The 23,265-nt window shown below is 41.7% G+C and overlaps 2 protein-coding genes across 2 annotated transcripts in view; both read left to right on the plus strand.

The window, feature by feature from the left end:
• The first annotated feature begins 1,613 nt into the window (after positions 1-1,613).
• On the plus strand, positions 1,614-9,830 carry ccdc169 (coiled-coil domain containing 169). The gene is made up of 8 exons (XM_022214364.2): positions 1,614-1,835; positions 1,944-2,026; positions 3,827-3,937; positions 4,432-4,472; positions 5,606-5,704; positions 6,263-6,316; positions 8,913-8,989; positions 9,475-9,830. The coding sequence occupies exons 1-8, from the start codon at positions 1,759-1,761 to the stop codon at positions 9,659-9,661; spliced, it is 729 nt and encodes a 242-aa protein (XP_022070056.2). The 5' UTR covers positions 1,614-1,758; the 3' UTR covers positions 9,662-9,830.
• Positions 9,831-15,248: 5,418 nt separating this feature from the next.
• dclk1a (doublecortin-like kinase 1a) overlaps positions 15,249-23,265 on the plus strand; it is a 54,694-nt gene continuing 46,677 nt past the window's right edge. Inside the window, 3 exon segments of the mRNA XM_022214359.2 lie at positions 15,249-15,367; positions 15,856-16,251; positions 17,188-17,537. Coding sequence (XP_022070051.2) covers positions 15,891-16,251; positions 17,188-17,537 — 711 coding nt within the window. The 5' untranslated portion in view covers positions 15,249-15,367; positions 15,856-15,890.

The following is a 23,265-nucleotide window of genomic DNA, read 5'->3' on the forward strand; positions in this document are numbered from 1 at the left end:
TATCTGCGCCATGCTATTCGTGGTGAAGGTACGGCGACGATGCAGGCCAAGCCACAGACACCGCTCTCAAGTCAGTCGGCAATGTCGGTCTGACTGCATTCAACATTGACAATTTAGGAATCAAAGCCATCTTGAAGACTTTTGGCAAGAACACAGCCAAGGCCATGGTCAAAAGCAAAGATGAACAGTCGACAGAAGCTGAGGGGACGGAGGAGCAGAAACAGGAGCATGAAGTAAAAACTGAGCAAAAGGATGCAAAAAACAAGAGCTTCAAGCAGAGACTGAGAGGAACGGTGTGCAGAAAAAGGAAGAGGAAGAGAAGAAAAAATAGATTTCCACAGGATGAAGAATCTTTGTTCTTTGTCAGCTTGATGGCTGATCTCCTGATTTATACAATGAAATAGGTCACTCATTGTGAACTAGCAATTTTGTTTTATTTTATTAATGGATGTAAAAGAATTAAACTCAGGCCAAGTGCAATATTCCATCACAAGCTAATAGCCAAGGTATATTATTGCTTTCTAGGTTGAGGTTACTTTTATATTAGGTTTTATGTTGCAGTTGTATTTTTGTTTTAGTGTTATAGGCTTGACACTGTATTTGGATATGGCAAAATATTGTAGCGATAAACTTGTTATAACTACAGACAGGTGACAAATTAATGGAAAACCCAACATAGAAAATGAGGTGTTATGCAACCGCATGCTGCCAAAACAACTTCACTTTGCCGGGGCATTACCGTACACTATTCTTCTAAAACATACTCCCTCGTGTAGTGTTTTGATAATGATGGTGGAGAGTTCTGTCTGCCAAAATCACCCATAGGTGCTTTATTAGGTTAAGATTTGGTCTCTGTGGAGGCCACCACATTGTTTTAATACTCATCAGTCCATTCTGTGAGATCTTGTTCCCAATCAGTGGGGACATTGTCTTATAGCAGACTATTCCCATTATTATAGAAAAGTTTTATTACAGGAAAAGGTGATCACTCCAGGCAAGTTTGATTTGATTTGCAGTGATTCATCCCTCTGAATGAATATTTCCAAGTGTGGGTTGTCCTCAGAAAATATATTGAAAGCACACAAATGGAGAAAAAGTAGAGGACCAAATGAGAAAAGGCTGTGCTCATTAAAATCCATGTGTACCAATGAATCCCCTCACTGTAGGGGTCAAGAGTTCAGGTTTTCCCATTGATTTGTCACCTATTTGTATATATTGGCTGTTTGCATTACCATGAAAATGTATCATAAAGTGTGTAAATTAAATTTAAAGGGATATAAATCTCTTATTTTAACTATGCTTATAAAATATTTTATATGGGATGTTTACAAAGGCGTTCTTGGAGAGGGACAAAAAATGTAGACGATAAAATGCTGCTCTCTGGTGCACACACGCATGCAAAACTGTGTGTTTTATTTATTGTAATTTGAACCCCTGCAAGTGTGGCAATAAATCAACTGACATTTATACCATTAATGCTGAATTAGGAGCTGGGCACATAGAGGAAACTCATTTCCATGCGTAATTACGCACGAAATGAACCTAATAAAATGTCTGTCTGCAACAAGAAATATCGCTGTTTGTAAAGATGCAATTCAAGCTTCTCATTACTGCGCTGTCAGGAAGTTTTATTTTCAAACCTCCCGCTAAATCTGCGCCATGAATTTCGACACCGCCCGGACGAGCCGTAAACAGCGGTCTCCATGGAAACCCCGTGACAACAAACCTTTCCGCAGTTGATGCAAGTTTTTCAGAAACATGACGAAAGATTGCGACTACAGCAAATACGATCTATCGCGGCTGCAGGCAGAACTTGAGCAAGAGAGGGAGATGAAGTAAGTTTTTTTTTTTAAAAATTAAGTAATTTATTTCTCTTACAAAGCTGATAAAGAAATTCAATGTTTGCTGCAAAAATAGCATCTTGTGGCTCCTGTTGGTTGTAGAGAAATGCTCGAAGAGTCGGTGTCTGATCTGCGGAGCACCATGTGTGAACTACAGGAAAGACTGCACAGTGTTGATGGAGAAGGTAAGAAAAAATAGTTAACTTTAGACTATATTTTATAACATTTATTGCTATGTACACTCAGTTGCCAATTTATTGAAAACACTGAGATGGCACTAATAGAGTAAAAATAGAGTACTAATACAACAGTCCTGTACTGAATTTTTTAAATGTTATTTTTCAGTTTTTTCTTTTATTTAGAAACCTCTACAGCCGCCTGTGTATTTATTTTGGAGGCTGCAGATTGGGGTACTGTTAAATTGCATTGTCAGGTGTTTGAATTTTTGGACCACCCCAACCTCCTGATGACCCAGGGCCAATGTTTCCCCTTTTAAAGCTGTATGTTAGATAACAAATGATAGATGACAGATTATTTCGGCAGCTCAATCAGAGCAAAAAACAAAGTTTGGTCATTTATTGTGAAACTTTGGAGATAAGGTTGAGAGTATTACTTGTAATGTATGCTGTGTGCGGAGGCGTCACACGTACGGTCCGCGGGCCGGTACCGGACCGACTGGGGGCCCGACCCGGCCTGCGAAATACATCTACAATATCAAAAAATATTCAAAAAATTATGACCTACATTACCACTGCATTTGTTTGGTCAAACTGCAGCTCCCGTACTGTCTGCTAGGGGCGCTCCGTCTCACTCGGGCCGCGACTCGGCACTCGCGGCAGGTGGCGGCTATACGGGATCCGGGTCTGGAGGCGTTTTGTCTGTTGGAGTTTCACCTGCTTTTCTGCTGGCCCTGACACGCCCATCAGCGAGACGTCTTTGTCAACCATAGACATGTCTATGTTTGTCAACAAAGGAAAAAAAGTGGACATCGAGTGTAGGATTTTCCAAGACAGATGGACCACTTCCTGTTCGTTCACTGAGGTGAATGACAAACCTGTGTTGCCTGGGGACCAGACAGCCTTTATATTGTGTATTACAAATACACATGAAGTATTCCCGTATATCCCTTCTAACGGGAATACAGTCTAGCTAAGCTAGGCTAAAACCTGTGTGCTTGGTGTGTATACAAGCAAGGAATTTAATCTTCGGCGCCATTATGGGTCTCTGCATGGCGGAAAAAAATACAACAGCTTGCAAGGACAACTGAGAAGACAGAAGATAAATGAATTGTTGGCGGGTTCGAGGAAACGGCAATCTGTTTTCACCCGGAGCCGTGAGGTCAGCGATGCCGCATTGAAAGCCAGCTATCTAATTGCTAGCAAAACAGCATTAGCATCAAAGCCATACTCTGAGGGGGAGTTCGTTAAAACTTGCACGCTGAAGGCTGCAGAAATCGTAAAGCAAAGTAGAGTCATTTCTGGCATTTTCTGTTGCAACAGATGAGAGCGCTGATATTATGGACGTCGCTCAGCTGGCCATATTCATTCGTGGAGTTGACGAGACTTTGAACGTCACAGAGGAGTTTCTTGAGTCGGTGCCGATGTTGGACACCGTAACAGCCGAGAACATTTTCCGCGCCGTCGTTGGTGCTGGACAGGGTCGGAATGGACTGGTCCCGCTGTCAGCCTTGCTACAGACGGGGCACCATCAGTGATCGGGAAAAAGGCGGGTGACAAAGTCAAAGTCGCAAATGGAGGGAGTTGTTTTTGGACATTCCACTGTATTTTGCATCAGGAGGCCTGCCTGAGTTTTTTGTTAGATTAATTCCCTAATATACCGGCAACTGAGTGTAAATGTCCCTTGAAAGCTTTAGCTTAGCTTTGCTGGAAACTGTCAACCCAGACATACTTCTGTGTTGTCTGTACTGTGTCCTGCCCCAAATGGAACTCTAATGTGAGTTATCTATTTGTATTCTGATGTATCAGGAAATGAGTGGAAGACGAGGTATGAGACCCAGGTAGAGCTAAATGGACAGCTGGAAAGACAGATCTCACTTACTCACGAGAGACTGGAGGACATACGAGGAAACCCGATGGGTAAATTCCTAAATTAGTTCATTCTGAAAGTGAAATTGTTTGGTTTTATTCTAATCCGTTGGCTTAAATCCCTCAGTGTATTGTATAGCTTAATTTCTCCATATTGAGAATAGTGTCACTGCAAAACATCAAGCAAGCGCAACATCTGAAGCACATGATGCAATCACTGGCAGATGCTTGCTGGCTTTAAATCAAACAAAATTAGTTTAAGTGTAATAAGTGACTCTGTCTCATCTCTACAAAACTGTTGAACAAAGGCTGCTGCTGTCCTAAAGAACTATGAATGCGTGGTCCATTTTAAAGATATCACATATATTGTGTCATTATATTTGAACAGAAACTGTATGATAGCAATTTCTCCAGTATGTGATGTTAGACCTGTTTAACAGTTCATCAAGACACAAAATGTCCCCTATGATATATTTACTCATTCCAAGCAAGTTTATGTTAGTCCATGCACACATAATGCTCACATGCTCCTGTTTTTTTTGCAGATCGACTCGCCTCCATCCGATCATATGATGACATGCCAGTAGTGAGTGCAAACATGCTCATTTTCTGTAGATTTTTTTTTCATTTAACAAAGAAATGGTCCACAAATAGCTGGAAATGTATTTTAGACTTAAGCACATACCAGCAGAGAGAGCTAGAGGTACAGGATGAGCAGAGTGCAGGCAGGACAGAGAGGACTGTAACGCCAGCTGCTCTCCAGCCTCCCGTTGGTGCAGGCAGAATAAACCAGAGTTTAATCACAGCACTGTAATCACGGGATTACAAACCATGGGAGAGTAATGCACGCTAATTACAATGCTTAAACACACATAAATGCACACACATAGCACACACTGAAAGGATGCACATTACAGTCTAAATATGCACGTGTCTGTGCGCCTCAGGGCAGAGCTAACAGATGCTCATTAGTGTATCCGAGCAGTGATTGCAAGATTGTGGACTGAAGAGATGTAGACAAACTGTGAGCGTGACGGTTAAGATAGACTGAGTGTGTGAGAGGAATATAAATGATCATTATCTGATGAACGTTAGAATCTCTGTGTTCCATAGAGTTAAGTAACACAACAGTGAGATACACCGTTTGCTAGAACATTTCTAGGATGCATTCACTAGCACCAGTGCTCTTACAGACCCTGACAACTACGACTGATGCTATAATGGCAGACAGTTTTAGCCCGATTCATGATTGGCATGGTAAAAATATGCATGATATCATATATAAATCAACACAGTTCCTGCACACATTCATGCACCATTCATGAATTACTGACACAGTTGGCTAATCTTAACGCATCTGACTGTTTCTTAAAAACTGGTATTCACGCATAGCAAATGATATTCATTAATGCTGACTACAGGTGCATATTTCTGGGCACAGGGACAAGAACCAGACTGTTCCAAACCCAACAAAGCAGCAGGTCTTAGTGCTCTGCTCAGTGCTATAAATCTAACGTGGCTTTGCCATGTCTCTGCACTAATGTGTTTATATGGTCACTGAATAATGCATGAGCACAATCCATTTTTGTGCCCATGTTTTCTGCATTAACTGCTTTGTTATCGTTTGATCCTCGCGCAGCTTTATTCAAATCGGTTTGTAATTAGTCTTCAGCTGCATGACAGCGAAAATTGCTAATTAATGGAAACACTTTGTCACAGGAAACGCTGAGGCAGCGTCTGAAGTTTCTGACTGAAGAGAAGTCTGACCTCCAGAGTCAGCTGATGGACTGTCATCTTCAGATTGAACAAGAGGGAAAGGTGCGAGTCTCAGCTGTTATCACTGCCAGAAAACAGTGAGAGGGATTTTGTGTAATGTGTTATTGTGGGCCACAATGTCTGTTTTCTAAGTTAATTATTTTGCAGACAAGCAGCTTTAGGTTTTTCCAGGTAATACATATTTCAGTTACAAATAAACATCATTCACAATGGATTGAACAGGATTTGGCTGATAGTTTTGTTTTGCTTTCTTAATTTTTTAACAACTGCTAATTGACTAAAGCAGTCCCTAACCTTTGTCCTGCACTGCTTTGACTTGGCGAGTTTGTTCTCAGTTTAGCCACTTGGTTCTTTGTTTATTGTTCTGCTCCAGAAAGAGTGAGATATTAGTTGAATAAAGGTTCAGCATGAAGCATTCTCAGCCAGTAATCCCTACTGTAATCTGTCGCTCATTAACATTGGAGTCTTCTGAAATGTGCTCATGCTCAAACACACAGCAAACAAGCTTTATACCCATTAGCAGACAGATTATTGACAGCACTGTAGCTCATGATTGGAAAAATGTGACAACATGGCTTTCTGTGTCTCTTTAAATATCAGGCATTTCATAAAACCAATGATGAGAGGAGAGCATACCTTTCAGAAATTGCTAAGGTAAGCATTCAGAATGTTATTTCTCATCTCCACACTAAGTAAACAAAGAGCTCTTGAATCAAGCATTGACTATTAATCATTGAATATGAAATATATGCTAGGGTTGAGTGTTACAAGAGGACAACTGACACTTTTCCCGTCTTGCACTGCATACTGTATATAGATCGCACTGCTCTGCTCTCTGACTCTTCTTCTGCTGGCTTAGTTTTGATTTCTCATTCATGCTCTTGTTATATAATAGGTGAAGCTGTGTTCAGTCACAAAAGTAAGTCAAGGACTTTCTGCCTCATGTTGCAAAAAACTGGATACTGCAGAGCTGACACTGAACTGAAGCAAAGCTACATTTCTCTGTGTTACACTGTAGAGACGAATCTTTACATTTGACACAACATGACAGTGTGTGACTGACTCAAGCCTGTTGTGAACAGAAAGGCTCACACACAGACCATAGACTATATGTAAACTGTGCTTGCGCGAGCCATTCGCCACTTCGCCATAGGCGAAGCCTTCCTCAGGATGGCGAAGCCATTTTTAGCATGTTTAGCCACGGTGGCGAAGCTAATTTTGCCTAATAAATGTGAAAAAGGGTTAACTTACAACTTTTTCGTAATTTGCCGAGCGATAATCAAAGAAAATAACAAACCGCGTCTCCTTTACTGAAGAGCGCTACCGAGTATAACCAGAACGACCCGAATGCTTCCGATCATTAATAGATGCACACTGTCACGTGTCTCGTCTCGGCCAATCAGAAAAAAGGATTCGGACTAACCCCGGGAAGGCATACAACAAGGAGGACAAGGAGAGGGCGATTGAAGAGTTGAAAAATCATTTTAAATAGAAAGATACTGAATTTTTTATATAAAAATATCATATGTACTTTTTTTTTAAATTCAAATGTTGAAATAAACTGAAGCAATATTGAACATAATTTTTTGCATCAAAATGCACTAGAATGCAGGAAAAGGACTCCATTTTTTTTCAAAATTTCGCCACAGTACAGATACTGAAAAGGTGTGGCTAAATGTGGCTAAACAAAATTCTAGCACTTTAGCCACAGTGGCGAGAGACAAATTTTCCCTAGTGCAAGCACATAAAACATGGGAAAACACTCCATAGCATCAAGCATAAGTCTCCTGAAGGGTGGTTTTGAAGCTCAGTGTTGTGGCTCAGGGTGTTGCCATCATGCTCTGCTTGACTCCTTGTAAGCTAGTCCAAAAATGCACCAAGAGGTGGAGTGAGGTTGAGCTGAGGCAGGCCATGCAAATGTCTTTGTACCTTGGGGTGTCTTTTAATAAAATCAACCTGTCACTAAAAGTGTCTACACTCTTAACATTGCACAACTTTAAGATTTAGTACAATTTAAATGGTTGAGTTATCTAAAACTCCTCCCCATACAGTTGTCATGAGTGGAGAAATTAGCTATAGAGACAAGAACTATTTTTGTATCAGGTTGTAAACATGTTTCTTTTTTGTTTAAAATTGAGCGTTTCATTGTGGTGGTTTATTTGGATGGAACTGCATTTGGTGGCAGCTCCAACTGGCCATTCCAGGAACTGCAAATTGTAGGATTTTCAAATTGGCATAATTTTACAACCCTGGAAGTTGCGGCTTGAGCAGGAATCACTTGTTCACCAGTTCTCCCTCAGTGCTTTGGTTTCAGCACCTTTCAGCTCATTATTTTAATTTTTGAGTGGGCAGTTTCAGTGTTTTGATACACCCCCATGGCTTTCATTGGCGTTTTGCTTAACTTTTTGCTGTTTAGGGTTTAAAAAAAGCCACAGTAACACCAAGCAGCTGTCAGACACAGATGTGGAGAGCCATCCAGACCTTACCGTTCTTCATGCCAGACTGTATGAATTTTTGTTGCTGTTGTAAAGGTGGGCATTTTAACACAGTGCCAGTGGTAATTTGCTTGCTTTTGGAGCCTGTGTCATGTGACCATTCATGGAACTTCAGTTTTGGCAGTTCACAATTGGCTTCATTTTTGGTCCCAGAGGTTGCCATTTCTTACAGAAAGTGACAATTTGAAGAAAACCGCCACAACAGCTTCAATGCACTTTTGTACTGACTCTCCAACTTTCTATAATTCTCTACTGGAGGGATGAACACCATTCTTCCAAAAGATATTTTCTTGTATGGTGGTTAGATAATAGTGATGGAGAGTGTTGTCTAAACATTGGTTCAAAACCTCCCATTTGTGTTCAGCTAGAATGAAATCTCGTGTTTGGGAACAGCATATAAGTCCCATAATTTTCAGTCCATTCAGTGACCCTTCTTGCCCTATGAAATGGATGGGGGTAAAGAAAGAGACCACTCTCATCATGACATAGATGTTTCATCATAGGCTAAAAGTGATAATTCAGAACAACTTTGTATTGATTTGTAATGACCCTTCCCTCTATGGGGACAAATGGACTCAAAACATATCAGCAAAATGCACCTTAAAACATAACAGAGCCACCGGATCCCCTCACTTTAAGACTCAAGGGTTCAGATATTTTCTTTCTTTTTCTATTTTTGTCTTACATGTCTGAATGTGTAAATTTAGCTAAACATAATGTTGATGTGTCTAATCATTATTGGCTCTCTGCCACAGATGTCTTCTACCCATGGAGCCCAAAGAAGGCAGTACTCTACTCAGCCACAGAGGGCGCCGGAGAGCAAACACATGAGGTCAGTGAGGCACCGCACTTGGAGGTGATGAAGAAAAGTAGTATGAAAAGAAAATTGCGGCTTAACAAAAAATAAAGAACAAGAACTTCAGAAGAAATAGAAGTTTCATTGTCTTTGATTTGTGCTACCACCTTGGTTTTATTTCTTATTGGATTTATTGATAATGAACTGACTAATGGGGAAGGTGCTTGAAATCACTTTAATGATCTCTTTGGCTCATTCTCGTATGTGATATATACTCTGAGTAAAGATCATCTTGGAAATCCCATGTAAATGGATGTGTTACAGTAGCCGTACAAGCTGTTGATTTGTAGCTGATAAAGTAAAAATGCTGGACAAAAAACTATTAAAAGCATGAATCCTGAGGTGTATATTCTATTTTTGTTGTAAAAATGTTGATTTTCTGTGTTATTTTAAGTGGCTGATGTGGTTTAGTAGAAATAGAAAACTGCACTTCTCTGTGTGTGTTGTCTCTTGGTGCATAGAGGGAAGCGGGCCAGCAGGAAGGCAGAGGCTGATTCTAAGAAAGGAAAAGAGGGAGAAGAAGATGGAGGAGTGCGTGTGAAAGGAGGAGGTGGTGGTGGAGCAACAACAGAGAGAAGAGAAGAAAAGAAATGCCAAAGAGAAAGCAGGTTACCCACCCTAAAGCACTATGTGAAGCATTATCCTTAACTCAAAACTGGTGTTTCTGAAAAGAGGTAATGGTCCTCTCTGTTCGAATGATTAAACCGATGTGTCTCCAATCTTCTCATGGCTCAAAAGCTGATTACATTGTATTGGAAATATTTTTACATTTGATGGCAAATACAGTATTAAACTGATCTCATAGTATAAAATGCTACATTTATACAAAGTCTAGTGTGATTATTATGTACTCCCATGTTCCTTTCAAGAAGAGTAGCTGTTAGGAGAAAATGTTTCAGAGGGAGGAATATTATAGGCTTTGAGTACAGTGTGGTCATACCTTAATGTGCCAGAAGCCTGCTGGGTCTGACATTTCTTATGTCGCTGCAAATTTTGAAAGCACCTCCTACAACTACCATTACGTAAGCAGCACCACAACCACCACTCTCTCTGGATGTAGTTCACTCGCACAGCAGTCACCCCCGTCCCACCCACTGACCGCCTTTATAAACGTGGGTGTAAGAAAACTGTATCCCTACGAGATGATGTAGTGAACAGGAGAACTGCCAGCAGCAGTCTTTCATTTGTGTTTGTGAAGTGTGTAGGTTGGGTTCAGCTCTTGTCAGCCTCAAAACACTGGATTGCAACATTATCTTATAGGACAGGATATGATCTTATAGGCAAAACCAGCTTGAATTTGTCATTTTGTCCTGTTCTTTTCAAACAAGCAACTTGCTTGTTTGGTGATCGGTTTGTGAATACACTCGTCATTAATTCGTTCATGGATTGTAATCTGGTTTGAGACAACAAAGTTGCAAAGGGTGATTTATACATTACTTAATCTATGACCTTAGGTCCAAGACTGGCACAGGGGAGAATTGTACTGGCAAAGGAACTGACCTTTAACTCGAAGAGCAACAAGCAAACCTCATGGTGTCAAGAAACATCAGACCATCAGAAAGTATACGAGCAATCTTGGGTTTGTAGTACCTAATAGAAATTAAAGGAGAAGTCCACCCTAAAATATACTGTTATTGTATACTTCAGGACTCAGCTTCCATGTGTTAATAAGTAATGTGTTGATTAAGCTGAACATCAAGCTCCATATTCCAATACCGTGGCTGTTTTGGACACAATCTCTCAAATTTTGTATCATCTCACAGTGACAGTCAGTAGTTTATTAGTCTGTTCACTCAATAAACCAACTCCACAAAGTATCCCCGATGACTCCATCACTGCAAATCCTAACGCTCTGATTTCCATCTACAGGAGGACTTTGTCGCTGGTATTGACTTTCTGATATAATTGGACGGCTTGGTGTACAGTCCTAAATGTGCTCCACTGACAGGCTGTTTGTCTTAGATTAATGACTTAATTCAAAGATAGCTGGTCCATATAGCCTTATGAAAGAAAACGTGTACAGCGTCGCTCGTCTGTCTTTTTTCTTTCTGTTTCACGTGCGAGCTCGCTTTAGCACAACTCACTGCATACTGCCCATGAATCACAGCCACAGAGTAGCCACCAAGATGTCTTCTACTGACAGGTGAAACACAATGACAGATCACTACAGTATCTGTCAAAACACAATGAATCACAGTGCTGCTGCTTTCCCAGTGCTAATCCAGCTGAAGCTCCTCTGTACCGTAAGCTGCAAACAATATGTGCATATGTGTGTGTATAAGAGACTCCTTTGTGCACAGATGGATCCCAGTGCACGCATGCGAACCTGTGAGATGAGTCAGATTTGTGCGTCCGTGTTCACACGCCACACTGCGTTGTATGAAGTTTTCGTAGCATAAAGAGGCAGTGATTAATGACGGAATGGTGGGAGTATCTTTGTCGTAACTGTCAACAGTCTGTGTGTGGGGGGTTTAAAATTTCTCTCCTGGCATACTATTTAATTTTTCTAAGTGATTCCAGATAGGATTTGCTACATTATGAGTCATAAGCCCATCAATCCATCTGATTGAGCTCAAGCTGTGGGTTCATTACTATTCACTTCACAGAGATTGCATTAGCAGAAAAATACAAAATTGTGCTTTTACTTGTGGTTTTTTTGTGCATGTTTAAAACAATTGTTTGAGTGGCTGACATACACAGAGGGAAGGCATAAAAAGCATTTTCTGTCCTGTTTTTATGAGGGATAGAGGATCATAAAACAGCCCGATCCACATTAAATGCGCTCCGGATTGAATTTACAACTACAAATAAAATGTGCCCACGTAGACACCTTAATACACACGTGGACAAAATTGTTGGTACCCCTCAGTTAACGAAGGAAAAACCCACAATTCTCACTGAAATCACTTGAAACTCACAAAAGTAACAATAAATAAAAATTTATTGAAAATTAAATAATCAAAAACAGCCATTACTTTTGAATTGTTGATTAACATAATTATTTAAAAAAACAAACTAATGAAACAGGCCTGGACAAAAATGATGGTACCTCTATAAAAGATTGAAAACTATTTGACCAGAGTGACATGATTAACTCAGGTGTGTCATTTAATTGACATCACAGGTGTTTCCAAACTCATAATCAGTCAGTCTGTCTATTTAAAGGGAGACAAGTAGTCACCCTGCTGTTTGGTGAAAAGGTGTGTACCACACTGAACATGGACAACAGAAAGCGAAGGAGAGAATTGTCCCAGGACATTCGAAAAAAAATTATAGACAAACATCTTAAAGGTAAAGGCTATAAGACCATCTCTAAACAGCTTGAAGTTCCTGTGACAACAGTGGCTCATATTATTCAGAAGTTCAAGACCCACGGGACAGTAGCCAACCTCCCTGGACGTGGCCGCAAGAGGAAAATTGATGACAAATTGAAGAGACGGATCGTTCGAATTGTATCCAAAGAGCCCAGAGCAATCTCCAAAGAAATTAAAGGTGAACTCCAAGGCCAAGGTACATCAGTGTCAGATCGCACCATTCGTCGTTGTTTGAGCCAAAGTGGACTTCATGGGAGACGACCAAGGAGGACACCACTGCTGAAAAAACTCATAAAAAAGCCAGACTGGAATTTGCAAAAATGCATGTTGACAAGCCACAAAGCTTCTGGGAGAATGTCCTTTGGACAGATGAGACCAAACTGGAGCTTTTTGGTAAGGCACATCAACTCTATGTTCATAGACTCAAAAACCAAGCATACGAAGAAAAGAACACTGTCCCTACGGTGAAACATGGAGGAGGCTCAGTAATGTTTTGAGGCTGCTTTGCTGCATCTGGCACAGGGTGTCTTGAAAGTGTGCAAGGTACGATGAAATCTGAAGACTATCAAGGCATTCTGGAGAGAAATGTGCTGCCTAGTGTCAGAAAGCTTGGTCTCAGTCGCAGGTCATGGGTCTTCCAACAGGACAACGATCCAAAACACAAAGTCAAAAACACCCAAGAATGGCTGAGAGAAAAGCGTTGGACTATTCTAAAGTGGCCTTCTATGAGCCCAGATCTGAATCCCATTGAACATATGTGGAAGGAGCTGAAACATGCCATTTGGAGAAGACACCCATCAAACCTGAGACAACTGGAGCTGTTTGCTCATGAGGAGTGGGCCAAAATACCTGTTGACAGCTGCAGAACGCTCATTGACAAATACAGAAATGGTTTAATTGCAGTGATTGCCTCAAAAGGTTGTGCAACAAAATATTAAGTTATGGGTACCATCATTTTTGTCCAGCCCTATTTCATTAGTTTGTTTTTTTAAATAATTATGTTAATCAACAATTCAAAAGTGATGGCTGATTTTGATTATTTAATTTTCAATAAATTTTTATTTATTGTTACTTTTGTGAGTTTCAAGTGATTTCAGTGAGAATTGTGGGTTTTTCCTTCTTTAACTGAGGGGTACCAACAATTTTGTCCACGTGTGTAGCCCTGGTCACACATGCCAAATTCTCAGGCTCTTTATATACAAGTCAACTGAATGTCAGGAAATTGCCTAGTCATGCTTCAGGAGCAAAGATGGCCTCTGTGAAGAATTGCACTTATTTCATTAGTGAGGCTGCAATATTTCTAGGCCAGTATCGTTCTGATTTTATTTCAGCCAGTTGGTAATTTGTCAGTGGCATCGGTGACGTAAAGGAAATAAACCACTTTTCAAAAGTAGCTGTAAAATGTGATCCAAAGCCATACAGAGCAGCATTCAAGACATACTTCACTTTCTGTGACACCGTTTCTATCCACAGCAAAACTGAAATCCATTTTTAACCTTCATGTTTCCTTTTGTCCTTTGAATGTACATATAAATGTACACATACCAGATCTGACTCTTTCCTGCTTTTAAGGCCACGACTGTGTCCCGTCAGTGTCCTCCATCTTTTAAAACACTCTCCTCCACGTGCGTCCTGTTTCCTCAGGATGAAATTAGGCAGGAACACCTTGTCAGTCCTCAGTTTGTGACGCACATTGCATCCCTGTGTGTGTCTGTGTCTGTGGGGAGGGGGGAGGACATATTCCTGTCACTGTCACCGTCGGTTTCATTCATGTGGATATTCATGTACTGTCTTTGAATATTTAAATGACCGTCTGTGTTGCACCGATGGATGAGATGAATTGGATGATATGTGACCTTGCATCTAATGCACCAAACATTACATAAACAGGAGCAAACTCAATATTTTGCATATAAAAAGCTGTGACGACTTGTAAATCTATGTCTTCCACTTGTCGAACTGTAAATACAGTGTACAGAGTGACACTCATTTTGAGAGATTGCAGCTGTGACTTTCGTCATCAGTGGCACAGATAAATGATGGAGGGAGTGGTGATGGAGTGGGGGGGGGGGGGGGGTCCTCTGGAGGCCGTGATGTAGGTCAGTGGTCTCTATCTCTTCCTGGTTTGAGAGACTTGTTTCCTGCCCTCATGTCAAAGAATTTCAGAGCTTAAAGGAAGAAACCAGCTTCTGACAACATCCTCTCCATCTCTCAGCTCCACATCGCCTTATGAAATTCTGTGTAATTCAATATTAGTGTGTTCAAGTCGCTTAAAGTGTGTTACATAACAATCCAAGTGCATCGATTCTTGTGCTGCTTGGTGCTTGTGCTTTTTCGGATGTGGTCACACACCAAAATATGACAAAATGTATTCAAATTCAGAAACATGTAGCTTAGTATGTGAGAAATTATAATCAGTAAGGTCAGTTAATCTAAGTAGCCACTATAACTAGAGAATTTACTCTAAGTGTCAAAAAAATCAGAGATTGAACATCAGAAGCTCTTAAATGATCAGAAATCAGGGTGGATCAACCCCCCTCAACTGATGCCTGTCTCCAGGGCTCTGTAGGATGCGGGACAGGACCCGAGCAGAATCCACCAGCACGAGTGGGAAGCGTGGGTCTGCATCTAAATGAGGGGTGGGGGCGCTCAATGAAAATCACGACAGAGTGACGTGTTGGAGGAGGAGGTGGAGAAGAGAGGGGTGGGTGGAAGAAGAAGGAAAAAACAGGAGAGAGAGAGAGAATGGGAGGGGAGGCAGCTGCTACCTAGTCCATTTGCAGTCTTTGCTCACTACGCACACAAAACACAAACACACGCGTCCTGGTGTTCGCTGGTGGGGCGCACATCAACTCGGACAACAAAGGGACGCACAAGTGGGGGGAGGCGGCTCACTGCAGCCAGGACAGGATCACACATCAGCAGCAGTCAGTGTCAGCGACAAGCTCACTGGAACCTCTGTCTTTTTTTTCACATCTTGGGAATAAAGCATCAGTCAGACTGGAGGTCACCGTCACAGAAGCGTTGATTGCTCGCGTAGGTAAGAAAGCCAATCAGCTGATATGAGAATGATTGAGTATGATGCTGTAAACATACTTAAAGATGTGTGTTTTTTAACGAGCCATGCTTCTAGATCCAAAGATTAATTAAAAAGTAAAATATGTCTTCCAGATCTGAATCATTGTTGGGGTAAGTGTTGGGGAGTCTCTCCTGCGCTCCCTCGCGGATCTCGTGAATATTTATAGGATCAAATTAATAGGTTGTTATCGATTCGTGACTCTCCATCCATCTGCGCCTCGTAGCGACTCTCATGCGGTCAGGCTGTGGGTCGTCATGAAGCGCACTGTCCACTGCTCGGCTTAAGAGCACTTAATCTGTCATTAGGGGGTTATTTTGAGACCGCGCACCAGCGACGGACACCGGCTGGCTACTTTACCAGCAAACTGCCTTCTTCCATCTCTGCACCTCTTGCTTTTTGAAAACTTTTTTTTTCTTTTTTGTTTCCCCCTCCCCACCCTCTGCCGCCAGACAGTACAGCCGTACTCGTGAGCCTGGGTAGTGAAATGGAGATGGAGCACTTCGACGACCGGGACAAAGGTCAGAGGTACGGCCGCTCCAGTGCCAAGATGAACGGGGTACCGAGTCCGACGCACAGCGCCCACTGCAGCCTGTACCGGACCCGGACCCTGAAGACTCTGAGTGCGGAGAAGAGAGCCAAGAAGGTCCGATTCTACCGCAACGGAGATCGCTACTTCAACGGGATCGTGTACGCCATCTCCTCGGACAGGTTCCGGACCTTCGACGCGCTCCTGGCCGACCTGACCCGCTCCCTGTCCGACAACGTGAATCTGCCGCAGGGGGTCCGGACCATCTACACCCTGGATGGCTCCAAGAAGATCACCAGCATTGATCACCTGGTAGAAGGTGAGATTACAGCTCCACGGGACACCCGGAGGAGTCTAAACATGGGTATCAAAATAGACATAAAGCAAATCTAATCAGTATTACAAAAGTAACTCTTGAGCAAAAATCCACTTGAAAATGAGCTTTTCCTATTTCAGTGACAGTTTAGACTACGGCTACTCTATTCAGATGGGACACAGAAGTATTGCACAAATATTGACCAAGCTGTTAAAAATGGGCACTGTTTAAGGAGGTATCCCTCACATTGTGATTTCACTGTCAAACCACATTCTTCCTTGTCTGCATCACAGAAAACCCACCCAGGAATTAGCCTGACTCTTTACCCCTGTGAGCATTTCCAACCCTGTCTTCATTCCAAATCTGGACTAAAGGCTTCACAGGGCATCTGCGTGGTCTCATCGGTGCCTTATCACCCTTATTGACATGTATAATCTAATCTTACATGGTGCTTTTGAACACTTCCTGTCCTATGAGCTGCCATGTCATGTGATCTTGCCCTGCCCCCTCCTTCTTGTGAGGTATACGACTTGGAAAATGCATAGTGAACATCTATTTGCTTGTATTGACTGGTTTGAGCAAGTATATCTTTGTGTGCATTGCTCCATCAAACTTGATAATCCAATGAAACACACTGTAGATGATTATTATAAAGATTACTTTTAATGGCCATATGGCAATACATAAGAAGCCTGTGTTTGGACTCTTGGATTAGCCAGATCTGTTTTGCTCTCTAATAGCTACATGCCAGTAACATTACCTCATTAGAAATTGCATGAGAGGAGCTATAAACTATTGGAATCTGCTGGAAGTGTTAGAATATATTAAAATATGTGAGTAATCTGTAAATATTTTACTTTTAATGTCTTTATTGTGCAGCTGTCTGCCAGAAAATGACTGTTTTTGCTTGATCCCCCTCCTCCTTCCTCTTCCCAACAGGTGACAGCTATGTGTGCAGCTCCATTGAAGCCTACAAAAAGTTGGATTACACAAAGAACGTCAACCCCAACTGGTCGGTGAATGTCAAGGCCTCGGCAGCGGCGTCTCGAGGGCCCCCCTCCCTGGGCAGCTCCAAGGCCGGCGCCCCGGACGGCCGCGAGAGCAAGGACTTCATCCGGCCCAAGCTGGTGACAGTGGTGCGGAGCGGAGTGAAGCCCCGCAAAGCTGTGAGGATCCTGCTGAACAAGAAGACAGCTCACTCCTACGAACAGGTCCTCACCGACATCACTGATGCCATCAAGCTGGACTCCGGAGTGGTGAAGAAGATCTACACGCTGGAGGGCAAACTGGTGAGAAAACTTCTCATTTCTTCATTTCCCTGAACGGAATGTGTTAAAGCATATAGGGCTGAATGCTTCTGTTGTTGTAGGCAGCATGTTTTAAAGGCATTGTTAGTGTTTACTTTTAATCAGGGTGCCATTGCTGCTTGTTAACCTGCACTGGAGGCGAGCTGTCTCAATCCAGTCGATGGGAGCTGTTGATTTGTTGCAAGTGTCAGACATGATGAGTGGCTCCAGTGAGAGAAACAGACCAAACACTGAAACCAGAGGGAGATGTTATGTTGCTGGTTTGTATGTGCACGAGAAGAGTACAACATCACAGGTGTTTGTTCAAGATGCCGGTTTTGTTTTGCTTGAAAAAGTGGAGTGAAAGATCAGGCTGACAGAAGGATCAAAAACAGGCTAAATATTTAATGAGCGGGCTTTCATTTTTCCTCCCCTGAGCCTTTTATGAATGAAGAACACGTGTGTCCCCGTTCGTAGCCGGAGCTGTGGAGGGAAACGGTGACACAGAGACTGAAAGAGGTCAATAGGAGGTAGAGATGAAAGAAATCTATGAATGGAGTCTGGGCTCTCTCCCACGCTGCAGCGATGTGTGCCAGAGCTTTGCCTCGGAAATAAAACCGAGTCACATCCCCCTTGGTACTCCACCCACCTATCCAGCTCCTTCTCTCTCTGCTAGTGGAGGGAGGGCTATAAAAAGAGCGTGGTCTAGGGCGTTGAGTGATGTACATGTACGAAACTACAGCACTTAAAGCTGGTAGTCCCCATGCTTGTGGATGTAGCACTGAACTTGTGCAGCTGAATGAGGTCAAACATGCTCTCTCCGTGGCACATGTTGATGTTTGTTGGTATTTTTTTTAGCACAGAGAGAGAAAGATGTCATCTCTCCCAGCATGTCAGGGTTTTAACTTATATTTGTGACATACTTTAAGTCTGGCCTCTTCTGCTTTTCCTTAACGCTGCTCCTCATCCCTCATGCCAGCCTCCCTCATTGTTTTCGTCCATCTGTCCACTTTCTCAACTCCTCTCTTTGTAATGCCATGGCACCAAGTTACTGACTCCAGTGACACTCTTCTCTTGGCAGCAGCATCAGAATGACACCATTATTTTTGAAACAGATTGTGTTGGACGTCAAGGGCGTTCTGCCATTTTATGTCGTACAGTACCAATCATCTCCTAAATGGCCAATTTGTGACTCATGCTCATGAATTTGCTCTTTGCCCTGAGTGTTTTTCATCCTTAATGTTTTTTTTTAGTACCCCGTGTTACCATTTATCCCACTTCTGAAGATTAATCTACATGAGTTTGCTCTGGCATTGTCGTCCCGCCGCTGAAGCCTCGCTGCCCATTTAATGATCCGCTGTTAACTCAGCAGGAAGTGACCCGCTGTTAGATCCCAGCACCAGCCAATAAAATCCCAGTATCGGGTTTTCCTCGAGAAACCTGCTGTTGGGGATTAAACTCACGCTTTTGCAATATGCTCGACTAACTCGGCGGTTTGCCACTGGTGACGGTTATCTTGGAGATTACACAATAAAAGCTCCTGCCATGCTCACCCCTCTGTGATTGGGAGTAAGACTATTATGGTTATGCTATTTTTAGATGTGGTATTGATTGGGCCTGTAGGCATGGTAACACACTCACTGCCAAATTGGCAGGGCTGGGTTGAGCGCAGAATCAACTCCTTCTTGTTTTTAGGTCTGATTTTGCATGCTGGCGTGGGTTATCGGCTATGGGAGAGTTTGTGATTGTGCTATTAGTAGCAGAGAACGAGTAGAACGTGGGACTCTAATGCCAGACTGGAAATAATGGTGAAGAAAGAAATTTGGACGTGCAGTGGCTACTGATTGAAGTCCACATGTGTTGCATGCAAAACAGGAAATAGTGCACAAGCCTCCTGTTTCTGAATGGGTGAAAGGTCTCAGAACACACCAGATAAGCTTGTGGGAAATGTAAACCCCCTATGAAATGTGGTTAATCCGTGTTAACTTGACCTTTGCATGGAGGGAGAATCAGGCTTAGTTCAACAGGAAACTGACCTTAATTCCACAAAACTGGATTCGATATGACAAAATCAAATCTGTTTTCTCATTTACTAATGAATAAACTCATAGATTAAGCATATTTGAATGAAAAAAAAGCCCAAAGCAGGAGTTACGGGATGGCTAGAAAGCAAACTGTATATTAATGACACTCGAATATACATTATTGACTATGAGGAGTGTGTATAAGTAATTACCTAAGTGTGCGCAAGGATTAGGTTACTTTAGAGGCTCAGTAAAGTGTCTGTGTGTGTGCAGCTACATGCATGTACGTCTACGTGTTTGTGTGTGTGGGTTGCGACCGTCAGCTGAGCCCACGGCAGAAGTAGGTTTCTGGGCCTGACTGCCAGTAACGTAGAGTCCCAGCAGAGCCTGCAAAGAGAGAGAGAGCATCCGAGAAGTTCGGCTTCTTACCTTCATTAACCCCTATAATGAGGCCAGAGTCAGTGGGGAAAGATTTATACCTAAATTTGTTTTTTTCAAAAGGACTGTCAGAGGCACCATTTAGAGAAAATACTGCAGCTGACATGTGCTTCGATGAATAATGTGGTTACTTAAGGTCTGTTTTTTCAGCTGCAGTCCACAGCTAGTCTGTTTATTACGCCTCTTCATTTATGTGTGTGTTTAAGTGTATAAATCTGCTTTTGTGCCTGTCTGTGTGCTAGAGCCTTTCAATACTAATACAGTAATAGAGTTTGGTTTGAAGCCTTGCTGTGAGGTGCATAGTTTTTTTTAAAATACTTTTTTTTCTTTTACTTTTACAAAACTTCAAATACTTAATACAATAAATGTGACTCAGAGTTTTTAGCAGGCATTTGTGGCACATTTTGGCACTTGATGGTTCATAATACCATAATGCCACCTGTACATTTCAGTCAGTATAATTAAGTAACAATACATCTGCATGCTTGCTGTAAAACAATAGTTTTGGTGTTTGTTCTTTTCAGCACTCTCACAGTATTTCCTATTTGGCACTCAACCATAAGAATGGAAAATAATGAGATCGGGATGAGATGACAAGCTCTGAACAAGCCTCTACGAGCATCTGATGCAATATGTGCGGTATACTCTGCTCTCTGAGAGCTTACTCTACTGTGATCACTTTGGATATCATATTTCTGTCTGTAATAGGAGAATCGGAGTGAAGACAAAGACCGGATCAGGTTCCACCCCCACTGCTATATTGATTGTCCCACTGTCTCTGCTCCCGCTGTATCAGATAGGTGTTATTTTTAGGCCCGTCCCCTCTCCTTTGGGGTTACCACAACCTCATATTTCTCGGCAAGCTCTTCACCTCGCCGGTTTCTATGATGATTTGATCCAGTTGCCTAGGAACGGGCCGGCCTGCTGTGATGTCATGCAGCAGCATGGCGGGATGGTGTGGCTGGTCTGGTCTGATGAAGAAGATAGACGACCCATAAGTGGCTTAGGACACGGATGTGGCTGGACTATTAATACATCTAAGCTGTGTTTGCACACACGCACGCGCAGACACTGTGTCGGACCCCAGCTGCCAGCCCTGAGCCTATAGGCTCATGCATACTTAGGCACAGACAGTGACACACACGCTTTTTAATAGACTCCTCCAGCTTTTTGCTCATGCATCACTAGCCATTTACTGTAGGCAATTACCTACCAGTGCATGAAGTGATGCTACTTACTCATGTCTAAGGTTGGTTTCATTCTATTATTGAAGGCCTCATTAATGAGACCCTTTAGTATGCCCATGGGCTCAGCACGGGCAAGTCATATGATTCCCACATTGGTTAGTCATGCTAAAAAAGACGGGATTTACATAATAGAATGTAAACATTTACAAAAAGAGGGCTTTAAGGGTCAATTCATCCAAATGCCACAAAAAAAAACTCCCATTTAATTTTAATAAGTAGTGATATCTATGCAGATGATTTTTGATTTAGTTAATGCGTGATTTAGTCTTTAGACAGATTTTCTTTTTAAATTGTTAAAAAAAACATTCAAAACATTTTTTTCTTTGGAGTGGATTAAGCTAACAGAACTGCTAACTACCACAATGTAACACAAATCATCTTTTGAACTGCTTTCCTAGTTTTAGCCTTAAGGCTGGTAATATTAATGTTTCTGTAAATCTATTTGTCGGTTGCAGAACCTCTTTTTTTTTACTGGTCAGAACTGACAAACACAACCTTTATTTACTTGATTTAACTGTAATTTATCATACTCTTATTATTAAGAATTTGAATAACAAGAATAAGAAGGCAGAAGAGAGGTAGGTGTTGCTGCCTTCTGTCAGCACAACAGATGGTTTGATTTGTTCTTCTGTTTTGCGTCAAAGAAGTTAATTTATGTTTTGTATTTTTTTTTTAGATTTTTGAGTTAAAGAGACTAAAGCTTACAATTTTGCGTGACGCAAAGAACCGCATCCGGGATGGTAGGATTGTTAAAGTGAACTAGTGACTAATCGCCCACATGCATAAATTACACATGCAAGCTAATTTTAAGTGTGATGGTGAAAATACCAAAAAATAAAAATGAAATATGCAAAAATGGAATATTGTCAATATTTTAGTGACAAACCCATAAATTTTTGAGATCAAATTTTCAGTGGAGCTTGTGTCTTATTCAGAGGAAGCTTCTTGTTGCTCCCCTGGTTGTTCAGTTCACCACTTTGACCCAGACTGAAGTATCTGCTAAATTATAGAATGGATTGGCATTAAATTTTTCTCAAGCAGCCTTAGTCTACGGGGAATGAATCCTACTGACTTTGGTCATAATTTTCCAACCACCAGCCTTCCCTTTTGAGAGAACAATCTCTACCCATTGAATGACTTTTGTTTTCTTTGGTTGCTGACGGTGTACAGCAGTGATGACATTAGGTGGCCTCATCTGTACTCTGTGTTTTGTGCTAATTAGCAATTGCTACCATATAGCATGTTAAACTGAAATGTTGAAAATGATAAATATTAGACCTTTTCCATGTTGGCATTAAAGCTTTTAGCATATTAGCATTTAACTCAAACTAAGTTTGCGCCTAATTGCAGCCTGACAGAGCTCCTCGCATGGCTGTAAACTCCTATTTTTGTTTTTTGTTTGTTTGTTTGTTAGTATGTCCAATGAGCTTTAAGAATAATTCAGTTTAAAAAAATCTTTTGGAGTTTCGATTTACTTCTAAAACTCACACATTTATGGGATTATTATAATGACTTTCTGCATGTTGCTACTATTTATATGACTTTTCCTTGTAAAAACATTCCTAATTGTAATCAAGTTACTTCGAACTTCATTATTATTCCCTTTTGTTTTGTTTATCTCTTTTGTTCATGCCACTAATAAAACTGTGGCACATTTCTGTGCTCATTAAATGACACAGCTTAGATGAAGGGTTATACGTAGGAGAAGAGTGAGAATAAACCACTTGTTCACCATCTGCACTGCAGCTCTCACTTCTTAAACCGCATTGTTGGCTTGTTCTTCTCCTGGTTGGCAAGGCCGAAGAGCTTTTAATATCCTTTTATCTTCCTCTTCTGTTTTCTCTGCAGCCTCCTTCCCCTCTGTGTCTCCCGATTTCTGTTTCATTTACAGCTCGTACCGCATCTCATTCAATCTGCATCACTTTTTATCCTCTTATATAATGTTTGCTTTTGTTTTCTGCCAACAAATTTGCCCTCTTCACGTCTATCAGCCGTCCACGCTTCCTCTGATCTTCTTTTTCC

Source organism: Acanthochromis polyacanthus, chromosome 17, assembly GCF_021347895.1.
Source record: "Acanthochromis polyacanthus isolate Apoly-LR-REF ecotype Palm Island chromosome 17, KAUST_Apoly_ChrSc, whole genome shotgun sequence".
Classification (NCBI taxonomy): domain Eukaryota; kingdom Metazoa; phylum Chordata; class Actinopteri; family Pomacentridae; genus Acanthochromis; species Acanthochromis polyacanthus.